The 25,707-nt window shown below is 43.8% G+C and overlaps 2 protein-coding genes across 4 annotated transcripts in view; both read right to left on the reverse strand.

The window, feature by feature from the left end:
- Positions 1-410: 410 nt before the first annotated feature.
- SNTN (sentan, cilia apical structure protein) lies at positions 411-3,785 on the reverse strand. Its single transcript, XM_032699292.1, is given in 5 exon segments — positions 411-586; positions 589-652; positions 2,147-2,286; positions 3,025-3,062; positions 3,676-3,785. Coding segments are annotated over 5 exon segments (444 nt in total). The 3' UTR covers positions 411-494.
- A 6,605-nt stretch (positions 3,786-10,390) lies between these two features.
- SYNPR (synaptoporin) overlaps positions 10,391-25,707 on the reverse strand; it is a 103,063-nt gene continuing 87,746 nt past the window's right edge. For 2 of the 3 annotated variants that reach the window (XM_032699283.1, XM_032699285.1), the window contains 3 exons: positions 22,359-22,557; positions 13,192-13,383; positions 10,391-12,171 (listed from right to left, as the gene is read on the reverse strand). In XM_032699283.1, the coding sequence (XP_032555174.1) occupies positions 11,905-12,171; positions 13,192-13,383; positions 22,359-22,557 (658 nt within the window). In that variant the 3' untranslated portion in view covers positions 10,391-11,904. The remainder of the gene's footprint in view (positions 12,172-13,191; positions 13,384-22,358; positions 22,558-25,707) is intronic. The other variant, XM_032699284.1, reaches the window with a different exon arrangement.

Consider the following 25,707-nt stretch of genomic DNA (forward strand, 5'->3'; position numbering starts at 1 on the left):
AATAAATGCTCCCTTCAGCAGGGTTAATGGTGGGGTGGAAACCCCGCAGGCTAAAGTCAATGTTTACCTAAAGCTGTAACATGTTTTGTGGCCACTGCCAATCGTGAAACCCATCCCTGGCAACACCCTGCTCAGTGCTGAAGCACCTGGGGTAACTGGGAGAGCTGGGCAGCCCTGCCCCAAGGGAGATGGGACTGCACATTTTTGCAGTTGTCTCCCCATCATCTCCCCACAATAGTGTGGGAGTGGATGGAAAGGTCTGGGAGAGCCCAGTCACCACACTCCCCCAAAGCACCCAACGCAGCAGACACAAAGCCCTGAGCAACCAAATCTTCACTCCATGGACTGTTTCTACAGAGGAGTAAGTTCAGACCAGATTTTATTCCATTTAAAAGGGACCAGCCGAGGTATCCAGGCACACGCTGATATCTGTGTGTAATTCACTCATGCCTTCCTTATAAAGTGTCAAGCTATTTCTCCTTTTAAAGCACAGATCATTTTGTGGTTTTCACGTTTTTGATCTCCTGCAGGAGGTCAGACATTAAAGTGAGCATGACTAATGTCATCATGAAATCTTCAAAATCATTTTGTTCTCTGGCTCCTTATCCAGGTCAGAAAATTATCTCCTGGTATTTTGGTTTGTTTTCTGGCCCTATGTAGGATTTTAAATGAAAAAAAAAAAGTTAAGAATAAAGTAACTTTTTATTGCAGCGTTAAAAAAAAGAGACATCTACCTATATAACATTAATGTATTTTTTCTATCTTCCAATTCATGTTTTTATATCAACATTTACACTAGTTTTTCTGAAGGTATACCAAGGAACTCAGACACATTATTGCAGTCAGACAGAAGAACAAACAGTCCTCAAAGTTTCCACCAGAATCCAGAATATATCTTTTAAAAGACACCTAATCATGACTAAAAATCTGACAGTGATGATGACGTAGATGGTAACTGCTGGAAAAAAGGGAGTCCCGGTCTTGATAAAACTGGGGGAGAGGAAACAACCAATCAACCAACCCCCTAAATTAATATTTAAATATATACAAATATATACTATGAAGGTCTCAGAAACTCTAGATTTTAGGGGCTTCAGTACTTCAGTAGCTACTATTCCCTGTCCTGTTGAGCATCACTGTTGAAATGGATTATTAAAATTATGAAATTATATATCATGTTTGTTATTCATATTTCCTTATAAAAAAACCTTGCTAGAGTTCCAGGATAGGTTTTTAGTTTAATAATCTCCAAAACATCTCACAATCTCAAGTATGATTGGCTATTGATATTTTCAATTATTTTTCTGTAAGGAGCCTAGTTTCTTTGGTGCCAATTCCCCCTCCCAATGAGTTCATGTGATTTTGTTCTTTTCGGAAGCAAGGTATTGTCAAGAATGTCTTTAGTACTAAACACCTTTGTCATTTACTTAGTTGAGCTCTTTTTATTAGTCCTATGTAGCTTTTCCTACCACTTGATAAAACTGGTTTTTGTTTGTTTTTTTTTTGGGGGGGGGGGGGTTGTGTGGTTGTTTTTTTTATTTTAATTTAGGAAGGGGAAAAAAAAAACCCCTGCAAGAAGTTTACAGCCACAAGTGCCAATATGGCTGGTTTTGACCCTACCCAGTTGGATGGGTGAGGGCTTTCTGCCCCCTCTATCCCAGCAGCCCCACCAGTGACCACAGTGCACATGGCTCCATGGCACAGGGTTGGCTCTCACAGTGCTGGGTCAGTGCTCTGGCAAACTGTCAAACACCTCATTAAATGCACTGGGTTTCCTCTCTTCATAAATTAAGTCTCTTGTCACCGTCTAAGGGGGTTTTTTTCTTCATTTGGTTGTTGTTTTTGTTGTTGTGGTTTTTTTTTTTTTTTTTTGAAATGCCCTATTTTCTTTCAACAAATGCAAGCAGACATCCCACCGTGGTTTATTGTCATCCCCCTCCCTCAGCCTTGTGCTGGACACAGGCTCAACATAAAAGCAACTAATTCACTGAATGTTTGTTCCAAATCCCTAAAGTCTCACTTGAGATTATCCCATGGACTGATGTTTGCCCAGCTGCAGGACAGAGCCTGAGGTGCCATCCCTGCATCCAAAGTGCATGGCCAGTGCTGTCACAGTCCCACCCGCTCACCCAAACCCTCTTCTCACCTGTATGAAGTGCCAAAACTGGGTTTGCAGCAAGCTCTTGGTTTCAGCTCTGCTGAGCTTGCCCTCGGGGTCAGCATTGTTGTTATACACCAAAGCCACTGTAGCAAAAGCTTTTTCAAGGTCTGAGCCTTGTCCTAGAGCTGGAGGGAGGAAAAGTTATCAGTCTACCCGAAAAAGTGGCATTTGAGATGTAATTGAAAGCTATCTGTTAGAACCATCCTGGGTGGGTGGAAATCTGTGTAGTTGCACTAAAGTTAATGAGACTGAAAGTGTTTATACCCACAAAGGAGCCAGCCCAGATTTTATTTGGAGTGGGCCAGCAACATGGCTCATGTTCTACAGTCACACCCTGAAGGAAGCTTTCCTTCGGAGCTAGGGCAGTAACACACGGCAAGGTCTACCCTAACCCTGGGCATCCAGCAAGGACCTGCCATGCCATGGGGACAGGCCATGCTGGCTGTCCAGGTGTGTTTGGACTCCCAGGGTCCTGTATCACAGAAAACATGACCCACCTGGGAAGCCTGGCTGCACAGAAATGCCCGTGCCTGAGCACCAGCAGCGCATTTCAGCATTATAGTACACTTGGGATTTTGGCTGGATTCATTGCCCCTGCTCCTGAGCCACATCCTAAAGAGGGCACACTCACATCCCTCAGTTAGTATCAGGCACCACAGACAATTTGGGTTGTGATTTTTAATGAAAAGGCAGGGGAGAAGTGATCAATACAGGAGCACATTGCACAGGGATATGAGACCCTCTTGTCTTGCCCCAGCTGAGGGTCCATGCAGCCTCTGCAGCTCTGTGACATTACTGGAATTTTCTGCACATGGGCTGTGGAAGACCTCAATCTTCAAGGGGTGATAAATGGGTACCCTTACCTTTTATTGATGCCAGCTGCTTGGCTATGGGTATACTGCTAGCAAGAGAGAAGAGAGGCACAGTTATCACCTGGTGAATTGTGTGAGGGTATATTGTTTCTCCATGAGTGAGCTTTATTTAGTCCCCCAGGAACTCAGGGCTTCCCAAGGGAAACTGGCTTTCCTTCACAATGGAAAGTGTCCTCTACAAGCAGCACAGAACATCACACAGCTTCTAATCCCTCACCTAAGCAAGTAGGCTAGAGTTATTATTACTAAAGCTGTTTATTAATTAATTTTAAGAGAGGGGCCTCGCAATACACTTCATATAATTTCTTCAGAACACGAAAGAGGTCTAGGAAGTTTCTCAGTTTTAAGCCCACCCTCAGGAAAGTGCAGAGGGGTCCATCATCCCCTCCTCATCAATGCTCTCAGTTTGGAGCAGACACATGGCTTTTATTCCCAGCAGGACTCACATCTGTGAGAAGCACATCTTTGCTTTCTGTTAAAATCTAAAGCCTGATTACCTTTTGCTAAAGTGCTAAAACTAATTACAGAGCAGCCAGCACAGAGCAGAGAGGTTTGGCTTGTGATAGAGACAAACATATCCAGATAATGAGTTTCAAGACAAATGGCAGAACACCAAGATGACAGAACAAAGCAATGACTTACCACTTGGGCATGCCTGTAGCAGACAAAGGGCTTTTTTTGGTGGAAGCAGGAGCTGGCTGATTGACCGAGTACTGCTCCGTGCTGGGAATGCTTGCTCTGCAGCCACACATCTCGAGGCCAGGGTGTTTATGATCTCCAAGCAACTCGAGTAATAGCAAACAGGTGGATTCAAGTTCTGCCCTGTGGAAGCAACCTGCCTGCAGCCTGCCTGTCAATAACGTAATCACTACCTGGCTAAATACACCAGTCTACAGCAGCCCCTGCTGGGCTGGCAAGTGGTGTGGCTGGTATTTACATGAGAATTTGAGAGAAACAAACCAAACTAATGGAGCCCGGATCCTCTTAGACCTGTAGGGATGTAACTTTGCATCAAGACTAACTAAGACACTGAATCCATTCAGCCATACACATTATAATTTTAATGAGAAACTTTCCTGGCGTGGGCTAATGTAACTTGTCCCAGGCTATAAAGCGAGTTGTTCCTATAACTAGAGTCAGAAACCAAGTGCTTCTCAATTCCTGATCCAGAGTTTATCCCAGGTGAGCACACCCCTGCTCTAATACATTCTATTCCCCTGTCACATGCAAAGAGGAGATCCATTCTGCTTCCAAACTGCTTCCAAAGCAGCATCCAGCACAGAGCCTCTGCAGATAGTGCCTGCTTTCAAAAGCAGCACTGAGCCATATGGCAGAGCAGTCGCACATTAGAGGAACTGGAAGGGCTCCGATGAACTTTGTTATTTATTGGCATGAATAGTGCTATTAGAAAACACACAGCTTGTCACGCTGCCTATCTCTGTGCATGGTCTCCTTTCTGCAGATCCTTTGCCTAGAGGTGTCTAGACAGGATAACTTCAACCTAGAAGATCAAGCAGCCATTTTAATCCCAGGGTGGTCTTTTAATAGGTAGTGACTTCAACTACCTCATCCAGCTCATCATTCCTGGTGAAAGGATACAATACTGATGTTAAAACTATCCAAGATGAGACTTTATGTAACAGGACACACAAAGGAGACTGCAACAGATGGCCTAGAGAATTAAAATGTTTTCCTCATTTAGTAGAAGCTAAATTACTGAAGGCTAATGAATAAGGATGTTCACCACCTTACTGTTCCTGGATTTTAATTATCTTAAAAAGCATGGGAAAAGAGAACCTTTAATTTTCCATCTAAGAGTGTCATTACTCAAACAATTCAGAGCGTTTTTCTGAGAGGTTTAAGCTGTCTTAGATCTCTAGTGAATTCTTTGGGACTGGCTCATGAATAAAACAGAGCCTGTAATTGCAATGACGCAGCCAAAACACATATAATCAATGCTCATTATCCCATCAATTAACACACTAAAATTAAACAAGAATTCAGGCTTAGTAATCTCCCATCAACTAAAAAAAAAAAAAAGGAGTCTTGATATCATGTCGAAGTGATAATTCCCTTTCACATCTGTTGAACCATACAACAAGGCATGAAAAGCCTTACATCCCAGTTAATCCATGGAATGAGAATGTTTGGTCTTAGCATCCAAGGTAAAAAATGAGAGTGAGAAACAGATTCAGTTTCATGTTTATCAGCGACAGGCAGTGCTGTGAGTGGGCTGGCAAACCCAGCCCTCTGTGTTTTGGGCACTTTTCACTGTAGATCAGATTTCAGCTCACAGTTGTTTTAATCTCACCGACTTTTGAGAGCCTGAGCTCTAGAACAGGTGATTTGCTTTGCTGGGGTAGTAACAAGTTCAAACGAGCCTGGGTTCATTATCCCTCTAGAATACACTAATTAGTGTATGCAAGAGTGTTTTTGCCTGACAGATAAAGGGTAGCATGAGGATAACCCTTGCTTTTGCAGATGATCAGCTTTGAAGACAGCGAGATTTTGGCTGTGTGTTGCTCGAGTATTCTGGTCAGCAAGGTGTGCAGGGAGCCAGGCCATCTGCTCTGTAGCTATTTTGATACACACTATTTATGTTTGAAATATCCAGGTGCTTCTATCGGTCAATTTTTAGCATGTTTCACACGTTAACAATCTTGTCTGCACAAAATACGCAACCTGCCACTTCAAACTGCAAAATCTTTACAGGCAGCCACTGCAAAAAGCCGCAGCCTCTGCTCTGCTTTTGTTATGTTCCCAGAGTTTTCCCATTCTTTTACAAGTGCTTCTTGCATTTCAAGATGACATATGTTGTGAAGGATATATGTGACAGAGCCCTGGCTCCCTTAGAGATGACCCTGGGCAGTGGCAGGTGTGGGCATGCCTGCAGCAGGCAGGCAGAGCCGAGGAACACAGGCACAAGGGAATACCTGAAACAGGAAATGCATTCACATCATTGGCCACTCAGAGTTCATTTCCTCAGCAAACCCTTCAGTAGCTGCAGGGGAAGAACTGCTAACTTGCACCCAGGGAGGCAACAGCTTGATCTCTTCACCCACAGAAGCTGTGGATGCCCCATCCCTGGCAGCGTTCAAGGCCAGGCTGGACGGGCCTTTGAGTAAGCTGGTCTAGTGAAAGGTGTCCCTGCCCAGGAAGGATGGAACTAGGTGATCTTTAAGGTCCCTTCCTACCCAAACCATTCTATGACTCTTTGTGAACAGAATATGGCCATTTTGATCTTACATGATACGTGCAATTTTTTTCCAAGAGCCAAGACCAAGAAGCCCCCCAGTCCATCTTAGCCCAAAGCAGGACTGGCTCCCACAGCCCAATACTACTTTCCTGCTGTTGCTCCATTCCTTTGAAATGGATTATTTAACGTGAGAAAAGCCGGTCTGATGTGCTCCCTGCGGTTGGTCTCTCAACATCAGCCACAAGCTGTGGTGCCCCCATGGGCTTCTCCTCTTCTGCTCAGTGACATGCAAAGAGGAGACACAACCCAGCACTGCAGCTTAATGGGAGATTTAAGCAGTCCAAGGAATTGAGAACTGTGCTGCTGCAACACACAGGCTGCTTTGGCAAGTATTAATTAGCTATTGGCCATGAACCCCCATGGTCACAGAACTGGCTCCTGCTCACCCACAGCTGGTTTCCCATGCTACATACTGCTAAGCACCCTGAAACCTGAACTCCTGCATTTATTCCAGGAGATAGGGAATGGGAAGGATAAATAAAATCGTGGAGTGTTTCCCACTCATTTGTATTTCCATCACCATGGGGTGTATGCTGCTTCCACCTGTGCTGGGATGGTGTAGGGGTGTTCTGTGTGTCCCAGGAACAGTTGCCTCTTGGCCATCACTTGTTTTTAAAAGTATCTCTTCATAGTCAATTTGATTTCAGTCAAGGGTGAAATCTGCACCAGTATTTATCTGCTGGGAGCCGTTTGCTGACTGGTGCCTGGTGCTGGAGGTGTGACCAGTGCTCCCCCAGGTGACACAAGTGCTGCCACATGGGGTAAGTTTAATGGCTCTGTGAGGGGTGAGGAGGGAGAACCCAGTTGGGAGCCATGGATGGATCAGCCCACATCTCCTGTCACATACAGGAGATAGCTCAGCCTGGAAATTCAGCTCTGGGGTCACGAATGACTGAAATATTTATGAATCCCATTGCTGAGACAGAGCAGGTAAAACGCCATTTAAGAAAAAGCTATTAGAACTGGTCTGTCTGCAGGGAAATATGTTTAGTCACCTCAAGTCGAGGCATTTTTCAGAGGTGGTACAGCACTTTGGCCAAAATATTCTTGTGCCTCATATGGAGGGTGTCAGGGTGGCTGTGGGGGTCCCCTGTGAGGAGGCACACAGCTCCCTCAGTTTCTTTGACAATCTAATGGATAAGGGAGGAGCCCAACATGTTTGGTATCGTATTAATTTTCAGAGCAATGCCTGAAAATAATATTACCAAATAATTTTTCCTCTGAGAAATGTTTTATTATAGAACATTTAGACTTTAGAAAGGCAGCTATACTCCTACAAACCTAAAACCTTATTAAAGAAGGACACAATAATAAAAATGTAAGAACAGAAACTGGTATCAAAATGCAACAAATGGGATGCCTCTCTACTTAACTATTAAAATTTCATATCAAAATGCAAAGATCTTCATACTAAGGATATATAGCATTGACAAATGATGGGCTAATCAGCAAATATTAATAACAAAATACATATTATTGCTGATGTTAGAAAATTCCAAGAGGAAAAGCTCTTGAATTTAGCAAAAGGAGGGAATAAAAAGAAATTCTTAAAAAAGAATAGTTAAATCATGGAGAGCACAAACTAAGTAGCCTATCCATTCCCATATAGAAAGATTTTTGACTCAAATCTATCTTAAAACTAGTAGACAGAGGACTAAATGTTTGTGACATGATATGGCATAATATGAGAAGAATTTTTTCAGAAAAGGATAAACCAGTACGTGGCAGTTTTTACTCTGTAGTTCTTCATCTGTCTGTCATATTAACTGTGTAACTGGAGATACTGTCAGGAGCAGACTACAGGGAGGTGCAAGGTGTGTTGATGCCACTGCCTCTTTCATCAGTACCTCAGAGTTTCAGCCAAGAATGATCCAGGGCTATAGCCTGAATTGCTCATTCAATTTGAGAGCACATAAAGATTGGAAATAATTAACCTAACAGGTCAGGCAATTGCAATATGAATTCATGCAACAGGAGCACAAACTTTCTCCAAGTCCTGGCCATCACTGAAGCTCTGTTATGGGCAGCTCAATGGCCACAGTGAAGGAGATCTGATCAGTCATCAGGAAAAATATCATGCATAAAACCACCCAACCCCATCAAGTCAGGGCAAACCCTGTGGGCTGGGTTTGCATCTGGACTCATCCTTGTCTCCTTGATGTGCTGGGCAGTGAAGCAGGCTGCAGAGCCACTGGTATCCAGAGTCACCCTCTCTGCCCTCTCCAGCACCTTCCCATGGGCACTAGGCTGCAGCTCTGCAAAGTGCATCCCCTCCCCAGGCAAGAGCAATAGGGAAACTCCAAACCAGCAGGTGAGTGTGCCTCTTCCTTGGCCACTGAGGCACCTGGAGAGAAAGACCTGTGCTCCCACCTGCCCAGACACGCTCACAGAGGTACCTGCCTCTCCTCCACAGCTTTGCTCTTGATAATGCAAACATGCTCCCATCTTGGGTACTTTGAGAAATGGGCTATAAAGAGAAACACACTGGAAAATAGGAGGGACAGCACAGAAGACCAAGGAACATGGTTTTTTTTCCAGGCTGACCTAGTTATTTAACTAACTGGCAGAGATACTCACTAATGATGAAGCGGGAAAGCAATCAGGCTGCCAGCAGCAGTTTCACAGAGGATGCTTGAGTTTGCTTAGCTATTTGTCTGAAACCCAGGTAACATCAAATACAGTCTTTCTCATCTGCTGCTCAAGCCTTTGCTATACAGTCACTGTCTCCAGTTCAAATAAACTTCCAATTTCTCAACAACTGCAAAAGGATGTGATAAGACTTGAATCCAGAGGAACACGGAGGAAACATTCAGATACATTTTCTTACATAACACAGACAAGTTTTTGTTTTCACTTTTGCTGCTGTCCTACCATATTAATCCGAGAAGATATAGATGAAGAGACTTTTCTCCCGTTATAATTCAGAGTGAACACTACAGTCCCCAAGGGTAACACCAGCTCAACTGTTCTGCATGGCAGCAAGGATGTACCTGTGAAGATCTGGCCACTGGGTAAAGCAAACAGCAAGTCTTTCATGAAAACATGTTGACTTTGTCAACTCTTCCACCAGCTCTGCCCTTCATGAGAAAAACTTAGATCTGGAGTTACACAAATAGTACCCAAAATAAGACATAATCTTAATTCTGTTCCCAATCTTGTATTAGAAACGTGCCCTTTCTCCAGGGTATGAACTCCTGAGGGTTTGAAAGCTGCAGTTCCTGTGTTCACATGGTTAAACAAGAATTTCAGTTTTTTCAAAATACAGGAATAAACTGAAGCAAAACTTGTTTCCAACCTCCAGCATTGGATAGAAAAGTTTGGTAATGGAATCCTACTGGTCTGGGGAAAAGTTCACGAAGTGAAAGCTAGCTGACAAAAAACCTATCTATTTCTAATGGAGAGGCTTAGATAAACCAGCTTGAGATATTTCTGATCAACTAATATAAAGGGAATTCAAAAGAATGACAATAAAAAAGAGAGTGGGAGCAAGAGGTATGAAGAGCACACATCCCATCTCACCCCTTGCCACACACACATTTCACTTTTTCCTGACTTGCCTGTATCTAAATTTTTTACAAACTTCAAAAAAAACCACCAACCAACCAACAAACAAAAAAAAAACCAAAACCAAAAAAAAAAAACCCATCCCAAACCAAAATGCCCCCCAAAAAAACTGAGAGTCAAAATAAATTTTTTCATTTACCCAGAAAATTGTATTTTGCTGTCATTTGAAACAGGAGGACATTTAGATATTCCAGTTTGTCTTCTTTATAACTCAAACATGGCTTTCCAGCAACCCACAGAACTGGGATGGTTAGCACAGTACTGGGCTAGTCCTACTGACAGGGGGAAAGAGGTAAAGAGGCAGGCAGGTATTAAACTGCACAATTTTAATTTTTTAGAACTTGCGATACTGACCTTTAATAACAGGTGTCTGTAGAAGTGTTGTACTCCACTGTACATTAAAACAGTCTTCATAAAAGTGTTGGAAAACAGTAAGATATGACCATAAGGTCAGGCACAGGAATAGTTATTTTGCTTTAATAGCTATCTTCATCATTTTGCAGTGACATTTCAATATTAACATACTCTGAAAACATGCATTGTATGCAATAACTTTATTAGGGTCAAATAGATATCACAATATAGATTCATCCACCGAGTAGCCATAAATTGGTTACAACAATCATAGAAGAGACTAAGCTGTTTTAAGCTAAGATGCTTTCAACATTACAGCTCATACAATAAGATTATATACTGATACACTTTGATCTAGAAATGCAGATGATCAGTTTTGATTAGTATATTGTGCTTCAGGCTTTCATTCGTGTCAACGCATCCCATATGCCATAGTGAGGGAGGGTTGAATTGCCCAGGGAGGAATCCAACAGGCTACAAGTCTGGCTCTGGCTGTTTAGGATGAGTTCCTCTGAGCCTGGGTTATTTGGTCAATCCAGTTACATCTCCAGTAGCACCAAGCTAGCGCTCAGAGCAGCGACCTAACAGAGGGATATCTAACAACCTCGAAACAGCACGGACAGAAAGGTTTTCTTCTCTTATAAGAGGGCATAAAGAAATATTTATGCTTTGTAAGGTCACAACAATACGTGCAGTTTTCATGTTGCTGTATCAAGCAACAGGGCATTTTCACATGGTTTTGTATACTGATATCTGCACCTCTGTTATCTTAGTTAAATAAATACCTTTGTAAACATATAACACAGTTACTTGGTCCTTATTCTCCACAGCTCACGTTAAAAGATTCACAAAACATCCATAGAAATAGTGATTTATAGAATGAATACTTAGCTGAGTTAAATGGAATAAACATTGGTCAGGTACCATATATACTACTGAATGCCATTTCAAGAAAAACAGTTAGTTACAAAGCATTCAGAACTTGGGTAAGCCATATATTCAACTCTGCAAAATATATAAAGATGCATACTTCTTTTAAACAGACATTTAACAAAATGCAATGGTAGAAGTCAAGAAGTTCCATTTACACAGTCCAGACATTTGGTAGTATGAAACTGCTTATCCATGCACTAAATTACGGATGGATGTCTCAGTTAACTGAAATAATAGTAAAATCTTCTGAAACAAAAAGGTATAACCAAAACAAATGCTCTGAAGAGTCACAGACAGGCAGTTTTGAAAATTTAGGTGCAATGTTACATGCATGGATATACAGAATAATCTGTAGAAATCATAGTAAAACACTTCCGTTTTTCACCAAAATGCAGAAGGAAATTCAATTATATTATGCATATTAAATACTACAGACTTGAGGCTACAAAATGCTTCTACCATCTTGACACATACAAAACTACCATAAAGTTATCTCTACGGTACGTACTACAACACTGACTCCAGGTCACCACCTGTGAGGAGCACATCCCCTGTATCTGGCTAGTCAGGGAAAAAAGGCCAACTCCAGCCCACCAGCCACCTCCCATCTGCCACAGGAGGTGGGCTTAGACCTTCAATAGAGATTGATCACCGTGTTGTAGTATTAATTTATGTAGAACCCTTAAAAATCTGGTGCCACTGAAACTTGAGACCTGTTAAACTCTCTACATGTGAGGGATGCAAGAGCTTGCGCTGCGTGAACCCTAAATTTGATTAGCAAAGGAGGTTGGCCCGCTCTGGCCGTAGCTCTGGGACTGGCCATATTCACCCACCTGGCCATAGGAGCCTGGCTGGTTGTAGCCACCAGCTGGCCCGTAGCTGTCTTGGTTGTAGCCACCTTGGTTGTAGCCACTGGGCTGCTTCTCCATGGTGTCCGCAGCGTGCCGCTGGCCTGAGGAATGCCAGCCCGTCTCCTTAAACACAAACCAAATGTTGCCTGCCCAGAGGATAAAGTTCAAGTAGCCAAAGACCTGGGTGGGAAGAAAAGGAGCTCATCACCAGCAGCCACAGTCTCCCAGCCCAACCTAACATTATGGACAACTGCACGGGTCCTGGGAGAAGTCAAAGCTGCTCCCAGTCTGTCTTTCTCAAGGACAAGTGAAAATGTCCTCAAGTTGTGCTAGGGGAGGTTCAAAACTGATATTAGAAAAAAAATGTCTTCACTGAAACAGTTGTCAAACACAGAATAGGCTGCCCAGGGAAGAGGTGGGGTCACTATATCTGGAAGTAGTGTAGATGTGGCACTTGGGGACATGGTTTAGTGCTGGACTTGGCAGTGCTGGGTTAATGATTAGACTTGATGATCTTAGAGATCTTTTCCAACCTAAATGATTCTATGATTCTCCCAAAATCTGATGGAAAATTTTCTCAGTTTTGGAGCAAATCCCCAAATTCACCTCCCTTAGCTAGCTGCAGCTCACAATGTGCCTGCTTTCCTCTTTGATTAAAAAAAAAAAGTAGAGTTTTTAGGCCTAAATATTGTTTTGTCTGAAAACATAATCTAGTTTAAAGAAACTGTGGAAAGATAAAATTGAAAGAAACTAATTAAAAAGAGAGATGTTAATTGGTCATCTGACCTGGAGGGTTTTTTGTGTGTGTGTTTTTTTTCTTAAATATTCCGAAGACCAATTTTGTGTTGCTTTTTTGAGGATTTTTAAAGGATCTGTAAGGCACAAAACCTTTTCTTCCTAAAGGAGCACACAGACCCTTTTCAAAAGCGTTGCAGCGAGCAAGTTAAAAGCAGAGAGGCAAATCAAGGTACTTGGACAGACGCTGCTTCCTCCCATCCCAACCCTGCACACTCATCCCGCTGCCGCTCCATGGCAGAGCTGCGGTGAGTCACTGCCTGCCTTTCCCCGCAGCAAGACTGTACTTCCAATTAAATCATGTCAGCTAACTGGTTTGCACCAGCCAATTTAGGTCAATACACGGGTAAAAGATGAAAATACATTGCAAGGTAAGGGTGAAGAGCAGCAATCAAAGTCACTTACAACCGAAGTGTTGAGGCTTGACATAACCGGGCTGCGAACAGGCAAGCATTTGTTGGACTGCTGTTTGCAGGCAGACATCAGCAACAGCACCTCGTCCGGGTCGGTCGCAATCTTTACATCTGACAGTCCTTTAGCCCAAGCAGATGAGCTCACTAGCCACAAGAACGAGAAGACCACTGTCACAATGAAATCCTAAAAGACAAATTAGTTAGAAGCATTATACTGGTGTGTCCGTTGGGAGGAAAAAAGATATTAAAAAGCACCAGAAAACTGAACGCTCGTGGTCAGAGGGGAGAGAGAAACCAAGAGCTTGTTACTTAGTGGAAGGTTGTGTTACCATCATCACCCACACAGCTAATTTTCAGGAGTGCCTGACATGCCTAATGGGACACAGCCCTGATGCCTGACACAGATGTCTGACATTTGCACCTCTGACCTCTGACCTTGAGGCCAGTTCCCAGGATGCTGAGCTGCCTTGAAAATGTTGCTGTTCACAGCACCTGGACAATGAATTGTAATCAATTACAAATATACATACCTCTAAAGTAGCTGGGACCCGAGGGCTGGGCCTTGCCCTGGGTGCTCCTACAGACAGCCAAGGTGGGTTTCCAATGGGAAGTGTTTCCATCTCAGGGAGAACCTGAAACTGGCTAATCCTCAGCTACCAGATGAGAGTTTCTCACCAGCCACAGGTAAGGCCAAATGTCTCTGCTGCACAAGCCATGCAGCCACTAATTATCACGAGTGAGCAAATAAACAGCAAGACTTGCCAAGCAGAGACTCCTCAGCTCCTCTCTGGTCCGGTAGAGCATTTGTTCCTAATTCCCATCCATGTGAAAAGAGGAGAGAAGGTGTGGCAGTCCCTCCAGGATCGAGCACCTCTGAGCAGCTCTGCTCTGATCCACTCTGCTCACTTTCTCCTTGGAAGACTCTCAGGAGCATGCACAGGCATAAACTTCTCCTTGTCTTAGCCAGAACAAGTGGCCAAGTGACACTGTTGTTGTGTGGGTTTGGGGGGAAAGGAGGGAGGAGGTGTGATTTTTCAAGCTTTCTCGTGTCTTGCTAAAACAGAAGAGCCTTTCTGCTGTCATATTTCATCCCATCTGTCAGCCCACAACAGATGGCAGAGGTGCCAAAGTCTAACATACCACTAACTGCATTGCTGCGTCTTGATATCCCACCTCCCATGGGGCTGCTTCCCCTTCCCCCTGGCAAAGTAAAGGTGTACATGGAAGGAAGGGAAAACGCTCATTAAGAACACAGTGTTTTGGGTCGCTATCCAAAGAAAGAAACGATCTCTAGGAAACATCATTCTCATCTTCTACAAGCACACCTGATATTTGGGAAGGAGCTCTCCAGGGCACTGCAGGGATGGAGGACACGAGTCTCCGTCATGAGGGAAGAGGCACCAGTCAAAAAACCCGCTGCACAAGCAAGCCATGAACAAAGGATGTCTCTGCTCACGCAGATGGGATTAAATTAACTGTGCTTGGATGCTTTCCCAAAGGATACATCCTTCTCTTTTAACAATTTGTTTTCTGCAGGCCTGTATCTGCCACTGAGCTTTGAGTTCCTCTGACCTCCTTCATGCTGCCCAAATGGGCTCTCTTGAAGAGCATGAAGCCCAGGAGCTGACAACTATCTTAACACCAAAAGAGACTCTGCATTGGCAGAGGCATACAGCCCAGAATAATTTTTCTTCTCAGGAGATTTCCAGCAAAAGAAATTATTGTATCTCATGTGTCTTAGCGGTTACTGAATGAGAAACGGACTCCTAGAGGCAACAGCTCAATTGCAAACGTTTCCTAAAGATTCCTGCTGGTAGAAACACCAGATATCTGTTGAGCTGTGGATCATGATGGGAGATGCTCTTTATTTGCTGTGAGGCTTGACATGCTATTGACCCAGATGCCAAGCCCCCATACAGGTTCTGATTGACAAAAACAGGGATACAACAGAGTTCTGGGGACTACATTTTTAAAGTGACAAGCAATCCTCTCCCAATGTCACCATACTCAGAGTCTTTGAAAGCTAAATTCAGCTCTGCAATCAGTGCACTGGCAATGCCAATAAATTAAATGCATAACAGCAGGTAGAAATTTGAATCAAACAGAGACAAACTGACTAAAACTAATGCAACACAGGAGGTTAAACTTGCTAAAAGAGATAAGTTTTAAAAGCAAGCCAAGTTCTTCAAGCAGGTGACAGCAGCAGTTCAGACCTGCTGTTGAACTCACAGACCCTGACCCCATATTGGTGAGGCCTTTGCACAACTCATGGCATAAATGACTATATCTGCAAGAGCCCCTCACTAGCTGCTGGTAGCCCATGTCCTGGGCTGCAAGTCCTTCTAGGAACATCTCATGGCACTGTGCAGTTGAGGGGCTAGTTCTACAGGCATTAAGTATTTCATGTTATTTCTCAGGACTTGTCTTCTCCATCACACCCCAAGCTCCAGCCTTCTGCTGACTTCCTCTGTTCCCCTGTGCCAGGGTGTTCACAGAAGCCTAATCCTGCCCTCTCTGCCACCAATTCCCCTATTTCAGAGCAGGTCAGAGCCTTGGGGAAAGGGTCCTTACTCCTGGGGTGCTGGGATCAGCCCTTGTATAGATGAACTCCCATAAACTGTAAAGTCTGGCCAAGAGGGAGAGATGGCACAGTGGGACTGGGAGAGGAAACCATGCAGCCCATTTGCCAGCTGGCCAACAGCTGCTCAAGAAGAGAGGACAGGAAGGCTAATGGACCATCTGGATTTCTTTAGCAGGTGCTCTCACAAAGGCTACGTGGCTGGACTCAGGCTCTTGGAGGATTTGTTCTGTCTCCTCTGCACTAGGCAAGGAGCAAAATGTATAATTCTATGATTCTATGACTAGAGTAAACTTGCATCTTCCTATTTATTTTGAATCTTTGTGAACCTTCAGCTTTGGCTGGAACTTGAACCTCTCGTTTTCAAGTGGGTTTGGATTTCTGGCTGAACATTTTCACAGCTCTGGGTGGAACAGAGTTACAAGATAATGACATGCTGAAAATAAAAGTGAATTTCAAGCTAAGCTGTTCTGTGGCTTAATGTCTATCTGGGGAATTTCTCCTTGGTAATTAAGGCCAGAGTGCCTGCATACTAAAACAAATCTTGCATTTCAATGTTTAATATCCCTATAGCATGGGTGAGTCTTTTTTTCCTTCGGAACAAAGTAATTTTTGTAGTTGCTCTCTTGAAGTGGTGTCTACAGATCTCTTCAGTGTGTATTGTTATACGATAACACTACACTCCTAATTGCAAAGTTTCTCTCTCAGATTTCAGCTGAGATACTTTGCTCTGCCTACAGGTGCCTTTGGAAGGAGGCAAAATAAAACGTGTAGGGAAAGCAAAAAAACAAAATTTAAGATACACTGAATATCCAAGGAGGGAGTTTTTAAGATCCTGAAGTATGTGCAATAACAACAACAACAACAAAATTCTTGCTGCCTTTCTCTAGTTGAAACTTGTTATTACTGAGTTTCAAAAAATGTCTACTTGGAACACTTTAATACATGTTTTTAGAATAGAACTGTGCATGCCTTTTTTTTTTTCCACAGTAACTGAAACATTCCTCCTTGCTACCAATCCAGTGGCTTTTGCAAAATGTCCCTCTTTGGAGGAGGCAGTCACTTAGAGTCACTTAAGCCTCCTGAGCAGAGTTTTGGATTCCCCAGTGTCAAGCACAACCTCACCCACACAAAAGCATCTGCAGAAGCTGCTTCTTCACTCGGAAAGGGAATGTGTTCTCATCTGCTTCGAGCTGGTTGGTGGCTTCAGCAGCCCCTGGAGGCTGTGACACACATGTCCCTGTGTGCACTCTGTGCCCTGCTCTGCCTCCCAGCCGAGTCTGCCAGGATGATCTTGGCCTGTTATGCTTGAAAACCAGCAAAGCCTCGGCTCTGGCCTGGCTAGGGTGTGTGTGGAATCCCTCCTCCCTTGCCAGCTCACAGCTGCTGGCTCGTAACTGGCTTCCATGTAGGGCTCCTGCTACAAAACCTCTCCATTCAAGAAAACCTCTTGTACAGTTACAGCATCTAAGGGAGCAACTCCTCAAATGCCAAAGTCCATAACCCCTCCCAGCCAGCGCCTGTCTAGTGCTGCCAACAGGTTTCATGGCCAGCCATGCAGGAGCAGAGGGACATTTCTTTACCCTAGCAGTGGCAAACCACTCAGAGGATTTGCTTTCACAGTCACAATCAACCTAAAAATTCAGGAACTACCCCAGCCAGAGCCACAGTTCTGGTCCCAGCCCGGGAAAGTGGCCAACAGCAGATTGCTGCAGGCAGCAAACACCTTCCTACAATGGCATTTTAGCTCTTTTCTGGTTTGAATGAGGTCCCACCACAGATTTTCTGCCGAATGAAGCTCTGAAAGAATTACATGCTTCTTGCAATAGTGTAGGGCCTTGCAAGCTTGCTTCTGGCAGAGAAGTGCAGGGTCCTTTGGGAGGCACCAGCATGTACAGCAAGGTCACCCTGGCTTGTGTTTCAAAAAGATGACAACAGCAGGCTGAAACAGCTCTTTGAAATGCAAAGAATTATTCAGATTCTTCCTGATTTAATTTTTTAACTGCAAAGTATTCAAGTCTTTGTTTTCACAGACGGCTATTTATTCTTTTTCTCTCTGTTTTCTAGAAAGCTGGAGAGAGGTGAGGAAATATAACATGTTTAATCAAAGAGATCTCCAAAGAGCAAACCAGGATGTACTTAACTCACTCAATCTGCAACATATGTAAAGAACCAAATGCCTTTCTGCTTAAGGTGATTATTCACAGGACTCCAGATGCAAATGAAAGATCTCATCTTCTTAATATGTAAGCATCTTTATGCACCATAAGAATGAGATTATCAAGTAATCACTATAAAAATGAAATATCTCTTTTCAGGGCTATATCAGTCACCTTTCTTGGCTAAATAATTTTATGCTTTTATGTTAATTGATTGGAATATTAATAAAGTGATTTACACTTACATTTATACCTGACTGCATGTGTTTTTTCATGGCCAATCTGTAACTTCCCAAGGCAAACATGAAGGCACATAGGGTTGTCAGAATGGGGATTTAAATAGAGCACATATAGGGTAAGAAACTATGGAAAAAGTAAGAAGCCTGAGTGATGGGGACTACTGATACACATTGACTGTGACTACTTATTTTCTGAGAGATATATGGAAGCGTCCTACCCTGATGCCCTAAAACTTCAGCACAGGACTGTTGGGTTGGTTACTCTCTGCTTGCAAGCAGCTCCAAATGTACAGATATGAGGCAGAGCATCAAGACAGGTGTTTGGGGAGGCAGTCCCACGGTGCAGCTCATCTCTGCTCTCATCATGAACCAGCAATGCCTCCCCCAGGCACATGTGTTACGCGAGTGGGAATCAGCTTAGGTTGGTGTGAGAGATTGGTGGGATTTTGTACATCCAATTCATTAAAATCTAAGTCACCATCTCCAATTAATTTCTTTAGAACGTTTCTGGCTCTTGAGCACTAATCAGTCATTTGAGAAGCTGCCTTGCCTTGTTGTAACCACCGAGGCGAGTCCCCAGCTCCTCGCTGTACCACGTGCATTATGAGGGAGTTTGCAACAGAATTAAAATCGCAGCTGTGCTTTGTAGACCTCAGAAACACATTGCACATATCTATTAGGTATTTAATCCCTGGTAACCTGCGTCTTGTTCCTTTAGAAACTGAGAATCCAAGGTCCTCTCTAGGGCTCATCTATCTGTACAAACCCCCCTACATGACCTCTCACGGAGCCAGTGAGGGAAGCAGAGGGTGCACAGGGCAAGGGCTTGCTGCTGCCAGCCCCATGGGAAGGGGAAACTCCCACCTCCATCACGGATGAGCAACACAACCGAGGCCCTGTGAGACCAAAAGGAAGATTTTTATCCCCAAAACTTGACAAGCAAAGTTAGCAACAGAAATGGCTCACTGCATAGTGAATAAAACAGGTTGATGCCATTCAAACAGCCAGGGAAGGAGTTAACTGCTTCTCCAACTGGAAGTATTTCCTTGCCATGATGCCTCACTTCACACTGAACACTAAAATATTTTTCCACAGTTAAAGTGATGCTTTTCTGAGATATCAGCACGTGCAGTTATTTTCCCTGTATCTGTATAAACAAGGTAAACTTGAAACATTTGTGACTGAAATTTTCCCTGCAAGTTTGTCATGACTTAGTGGTCATTAAATTCCTTATAATCTTATCTTTTGCACCCAGTCAGGCTGCTGCAATTTGCTAATACATTGATAGCGCTCTGACTGCCTGTGCAAGGGCTTCTGAAAAAATATTTAAAAATTTCAAATGAAAGGGGTTTTTTTCCTCTTTCCACTTTTTCTCTCATACTCATTTTTCAAATCCCAAAATTCTTTAGAAGGGAAAGGCAGCTCTGAGAGGGTGCTGCTAAAGGCAGATGTCATCCCAGACTGAGGAAATATCAAGCCAAGAGGAAGTACAAGGCTTAAAGCAGGGATGGTTTTAACTATGAAATTGTGATCAGGCACTGGAGCAGAAGCAAGGATGGATGAAACTATCATCTTCTAACTCTTCACTAAGAGGCAAAACACTGGTAGTCTGGAAACAGTGCCTGATGCACAGATTCTGCCTGGTGATGAAAAGGAACAAGGGCTGCCCTGCCTCCTGCACCAACACGTGCTGGGAACTGGCTGCTGGACTCAGGAGTGCACAAAGCACCATGGATTTCTGCAGCACTTTTCTTTGGAAGGAAAAACCTCAGGGATGAGACATACTCACACATCTGATCTGATACACGTCAGTTCTGTGCAGCATCTGCCTGGAGCTGGAGGATACATCGCCTGCCTCCTTCGCACAACGCGTGACATCCCTTAGGTGAGCACTGCAGCTGTAAGGAACTGGTTTTCACTCTGAGTTTTCCTTGACCCCTGAATTCCTCTTGGCTACAGCTGCCAGCTTTTTCTCTGCCTGGGGCTCTTCATTTTGCCTACAACTCCGCTGCACTGAGGGACTCACACCCTGTCCCTAGTCAGGCTGTGGTGCTGCAATCATTGCACCGGGCAGTCTCCAGGGAGACCAGCAAGGATGTGCTCCAGGTGAAAAAGGTTCTATTTCTAAAAATACCAAATACAACAGATCTGGCAATGCAAAGGAGATGCTGGAGTGTGTGGCTGGAGCTGATGGGACTGCCCTCCTGTCAGGCATAAGCTGACAATTACCCTCAGCCGCTTCCCAACACCACTGACCGGCAGGAACTGCTTTTGCTGTAGAACAAACTCAGAAGCATCTTTGTATTCTAAACAAATAAGGTCATTTAGGCTTGGTTTAACCAAGACTGGAAAATTGCAAACAGAGGTTTTGGTAACAGACAGTAGTTAAATTTAACCTGTAGATTCAATTATAACCCACTATGCAGAACAAAACAAATCAATGTGAGGTTAACGCTGTAGCGGATTGTGCCATGCATCCTGTGACAATCATCACTGCAGCAGCTATTTTGGGAAAGTTCTGGACACAGGGAGATGGCCACATTGTGATCTGATATATACTAGTGTTTGTCTTTCCCTTTTCTTATTGTGACAGAGGATAATGCTGTTGGTCAAAAGAAAGAATTATCTGCCGCAAGAAAATTAAGATGGCAGAACTCTCCAACTTACTCTTTGATGGACAGTTTGAAATGAGATATTACTTGATGCCACCTGAATCAAGCAGAAGCAAGGCACTTTATTTATCTACTCTTTCGGTAGGGATCCCTTCGTCTTGCCTCTTCTCTGTGAAGGTTTTCCCACCTTTCCTCACCATTTTCTAGGAGAGGAAAGGTCCCAACAACCCTCAAATGAAGAGGATTAATTTCCTTTGATATGAAAGCAGAATTTTTTTGTAACAATTCATCAGTTTTGAATTATGCAAACTTCAAGAAAATAGCTCCTTGCAGCAGGAAAATCTTTCCCTCAAAACCCCATGATGCTAAGTCTACCTTCCTACAGTTTAATCTTTTGCTGACTGTTACTGTAGTTATTTCCTTTAATAGGTTCAGCTTTCCTGCACTAGTGATTTATTTTTCTTCCTGTTATATTTTTCTGATATTCTTCATTGGTGGCTTTTAGTTACTTAAGGCACAACTCTCAGCCAAGTGTCTGGTTTCTGTTACTCATAAACTTCAGATTTTTCTGAAATCCAGGACTAATTCTTTCCTGGTACTGGTCCATGATAAATTCCCCACATTCCTTTGGAATCACTCTCTTCGCATCAAGACTTCAAGGAAGTATTTTCTCTCCCTTAGTGTAACCTTGTCCTTGCAGTCATGGGGGAGAGGGCTGTCCATGGAAGGCAATCCACAGATGAAGAGACCTGACCCAACTTCAGAGCAGGTAAGGGTCAACACACAGCCCTCAGCAGCCCAGCAAAACATGGGGTGTACCATGGGGCACGATACACTGACAGGTAACAGACATCTGGAACAAAACAGCCCTCACTGGCTTTACTGTGTCAACTTATGAGAAAATAAATGCACAGCAGCACTTGCTTTTTATCACAAGCCTTCAGGAATCAGTAAAAGAAAAAATAAAGGCAACGAACAGCCACAGCTTGATGGGTGCAGATGATGATAACTGGAAGGCTCATAACCAGCACAGAGACACAAACATGCTGGGAGCTCAGTGTCATACTGGAAAAACAGCCACATAATTCTCCAAAGCAAAATAATTTGACTGAACCCAGCGAGTAATTAGCAATAAGCAATCTCTCTAGCTAGGCTTTGATCAGGGCATGTTTTATCTGTCTGCCAGGACATGCCCAAGATCTACTCTTTCCTTTTTTCCCCCACCAATGAAGCTCCGCTGTCAGAGCCATAGGGCTCAGACCCTGATCCTGCAATCACTCAGGTAAACGTTCATTATTTTTCTGAACATCATCACGCAGGCAGCAGGAGATAAGAGGGAATTGCATAAGCACATACAGGATTAGGACTAAACTCCACCTGCATATAGACTCTGTTACCCTTTGTGTTAAAATTGTAAGTCACCATTAAGATAAAAAAAAAAAAAAGCAGATGAATGCAGAGATGCTTTGGGCATTGGGCCACCTGGGTCTCCCAGACCATGCCACAGCCTCAACCACCAAAAAAGCAAGAGGTAAGACCTATGCCTGAAAACACTGCAAATGCACACTTACAATTAGAGGCCCTCTGTTGTTTTCACGGTACTTGTTCTGGAAGAAGATATAAACCACAGTGGCAGCCAGTGAGTAGAGGAAGGCGAAGACTGCAATGGTGACGAAGAACTCCGCCGAAGACGAGAAGTCCCCTATCAAGGCGAGTGTTTCTTTGCGCTTGCCTTCACAAGTGGGAGCCTCGAAATTTACTTGATGCAACCTGGAAAACAACCCAAAGAGCAGCAGGTGAAGTACAGAAAGTAGAAACTGTCATCTGAATAAAGATAAATACGTTTGCTCTGTCTCCATCTCATTCCTGATGCGCATCGACCCCCGTGAATAACTGGCCCTCTAAAGTAGCCTTGTGGGCCGTGCTCATTCAGAGCTGCTCGTACACGTGAGGTTACACGTGAGTGTCGAGGTGAGACTGAGCACCTGAACGTATCTTTTAATCAGTCCCAGAGAAAAGTTGATGTTCCAATGGTTTGGTACAACCCTCCCCGTCCTCTCTGGGGTTTTGCCATGGCAACAACTGAAAAAGGATAAAATGAGAAACAATTTGATTCTCGAATTCTTACAGTTAAGGCAGCAGAAAACAGGTCTAATCCTCTGTACTAAGCCCGTGAGATGCCCATGTTTGCATGTTCATGGATTCCTTGTGTAAAATTGCCTAGTACAGAGCTACCTGTGGCTGTTAACCCATAGGGCTAAGCCACACAGTGCTTCTACATTAAAGGCTTTTAAAATCAAGCTGCAGCAAAAATATACAACTTAGATCAAAGAAAAAGTCTGCATGCCCTGGTTTAAGCAATGTAAGCCCTAATCTTGTACTCACGCACTGATTTGCAATCAGTGACCAAGCTAATAGATTCGTGGTTCTGTACAAATGCTCCTGCTAGAGTCTTATTTTGCTTCAATAATTTCAATTTCTGATTCAGAAGAGGAAAGGAGATCCACGGAAGGTGCATTTTGGCAGGTCCTAGTGGATGGCCCAGATTAACATCAATGGGGACGAGGGACCCGATAAAGGATCACGCTTTTCTGAGGGGATGAAATCAGCAGCAATTACAGAACTGATGATCTGGTGCTGAGAAAGGATTAGGCCTTTGGGGAGACATTCCTCTGCTCAATGGCAATTAATGTGTGCAACAGTAAGCCAATGGCAGCAGTAGCCATGAATATATACCTAAATAAAAAGTTAGGTCCCCAGAGGAAAACAAAATACCCACAGCAGAAATCACAGAAGGTGGATTAATGGACATTGGAGGATTGCATGACTTTTTGCTTTTGCTGGTCCAAACTAAATGTACCCAAACACGTAGGCAGAACTTTTTCATCAGCAGCTGATACATAATGCCTGTTATTGCCTTAGGCATTTACTTCCCTGATCTTCTGTCATTGTTGTAGTGGTGGGATGAAAACAAGAAACAAGTTCGCCCAGATTGTGGAGATGAGCAGTGGCTGAGCTGCATTCCCTGCGCAAACCCAGCAAAGCCTGATGAAAACTGAACACATGAGAGAGACCCGAATGCTCACGATCAGTTTCCTGACTTGTTTTCTAAGCTTCCTGGCATCACTGCATACACACTTTCTGTCAGGGCTTATTGTTCTTTTCAAAAATTCGGGAAAAAAGGGAAAGGAAAATTTCCTACTGCTTGTCATGCCAATTTTGCAGCCTGGAGAGAAAGTGGCTTTGTTTTAACCATCAGCACGATAATGGAAAGATTTGCATGGTCTAAAAATAAAGCTTTCTCTGCTTCCCTCATGCACAGCTGCTTGGGTGCTGTATCGAAACAGAACGAAACCAGCAATCTCTTTCAAAGCCCCTTGAAAACAGCCTTTATGAAGCTCTGGATCAGTAAGGAATGTGGCTCCATCCCTCTTTCCCCAGAGGAATGCAATGCTGTGCAGCCAGAGGCTGTCCTCACAGTCCTTGTCAGGGCTCAAGGCCAGGTTTCACATCCCACCCAGACCATGGGGCTGCAGTCTGGGGTAGGAAGGACACCTGCAATGGGGAGCCAAACCAGAGGTGGGGACCACCCTGTGCTCTCATCTACGTGCAGAACAAAGGTCTCCCTGTCAGCCCAGACTTGGCACCTCAACACTTAAGGTTGGGTGGGTTTTCTTTGATTGGCTGTTGTTGTTGGTCCAAACCTCCAAATGCTTACTCAGCCTTTTCTGGTTCTGACATTTGCTGTGTTTGAAGGGCCACATTCAGGTACCACAGCTGCTGTTAAAAGGTCCTGCTGTTGGATGCAGGATCTGCTTTTCCAGCTGAGCACAGCAAAAGCCAGGCTTTGCTGCAATGGGGGGAGTTCTATAGTTTTAGGTATGCTACCACCTCCCCTCACATCACTTGCACAAGCACTATGAAACTGGGCTGAGCTACATTAAATACAATCCAAGTGCCCTGGGACGGAAAAAAAAAATTAAAAAAGAGGCACTTGTGCATGTGTTTTATTGTGTAAAACATGTCTTTGTGGTATTTTTTTTTCCTGTACTCCCCTGGAGCCCTGAAACAGTGCACCAGGCAACACATGGTGTTCAAACTCCTGTGCATATCAAAGAGGAAATAACTTAAGGAATGCTTCTATCAAGGTTTAGACTGGGAGTTGCTGCCCATCCCTGTCCCTCTGACTGTCCACAGTCACCACAGCCCCATCCAGTCTCATCATCAACAAACACCAGCCTTTACAAAACATGGTAAAGTAACTGAGACCATTTTCCTTTTCTATCCCCTGTTTTCCTGACTTTATCTCAGTTCTGAATCATAAGTCAGAAAAAAATGTTAATATATGAACATCACACTCATATCTTCCCAGCAGTGCTTTTGTGGCCAGGCATCTGTCAGGGATACGAGATCACAGAAACTTTCTTCCATCAAGTTATTTTTATTCACTTCCTTTTCTTTTTAGATTTCCCCATCCTCTAAGAAAATGCAGTAATTGGTGCCTCTTGTGGCCACCTCACCTCTGCCCAAACAACCGAGATCTCTGTTGTGCAAAGGGCCCCAAAATAGACCATGATTCAGAGCTGGGAAGAGGAGATGTGGCAGGGAAGAGAGGTGAGGGAGCCAAGCCCTGGGGTGGTTAGGGTGGATGCTGACTTTACAGGATACATCTGAAAAGTTTTTTTAAAGCAGGGGAGGATCAGTGACAGAAAATCCAGCTTCACTAATAGAAACCTCTTTGATCTGGGATGGCACCTTGGAGAGAAAGCTCTGACTTTTTCCACTGATGTTGCTGAGTCAGCCTTTCTGGGGGCAGAATAGTTTGGTGATGACTCACAAAAAATTAATTACCTATACCTCTGCCTCCCACTTTTGATGTAATTCTACCTGTTGTGCCTCTTACTTCCTCTGACTTATTCT

Source organism: Chiroxiphia lanceolata, chromosome 11, assembly GCF_009829145.1.
Source record: "Chiroxiphia lanceolata isolate bChiLan1 chromosome 11, bChiLan1.pri, whole genome shotgun sequence".
Taxonomy (NCBI): Eukaryota; Metazoa; Chordata; class Aves; order Passeriformes; family Pipridae; genus Chiroxiphia; species Chiroxiphia lanceolata.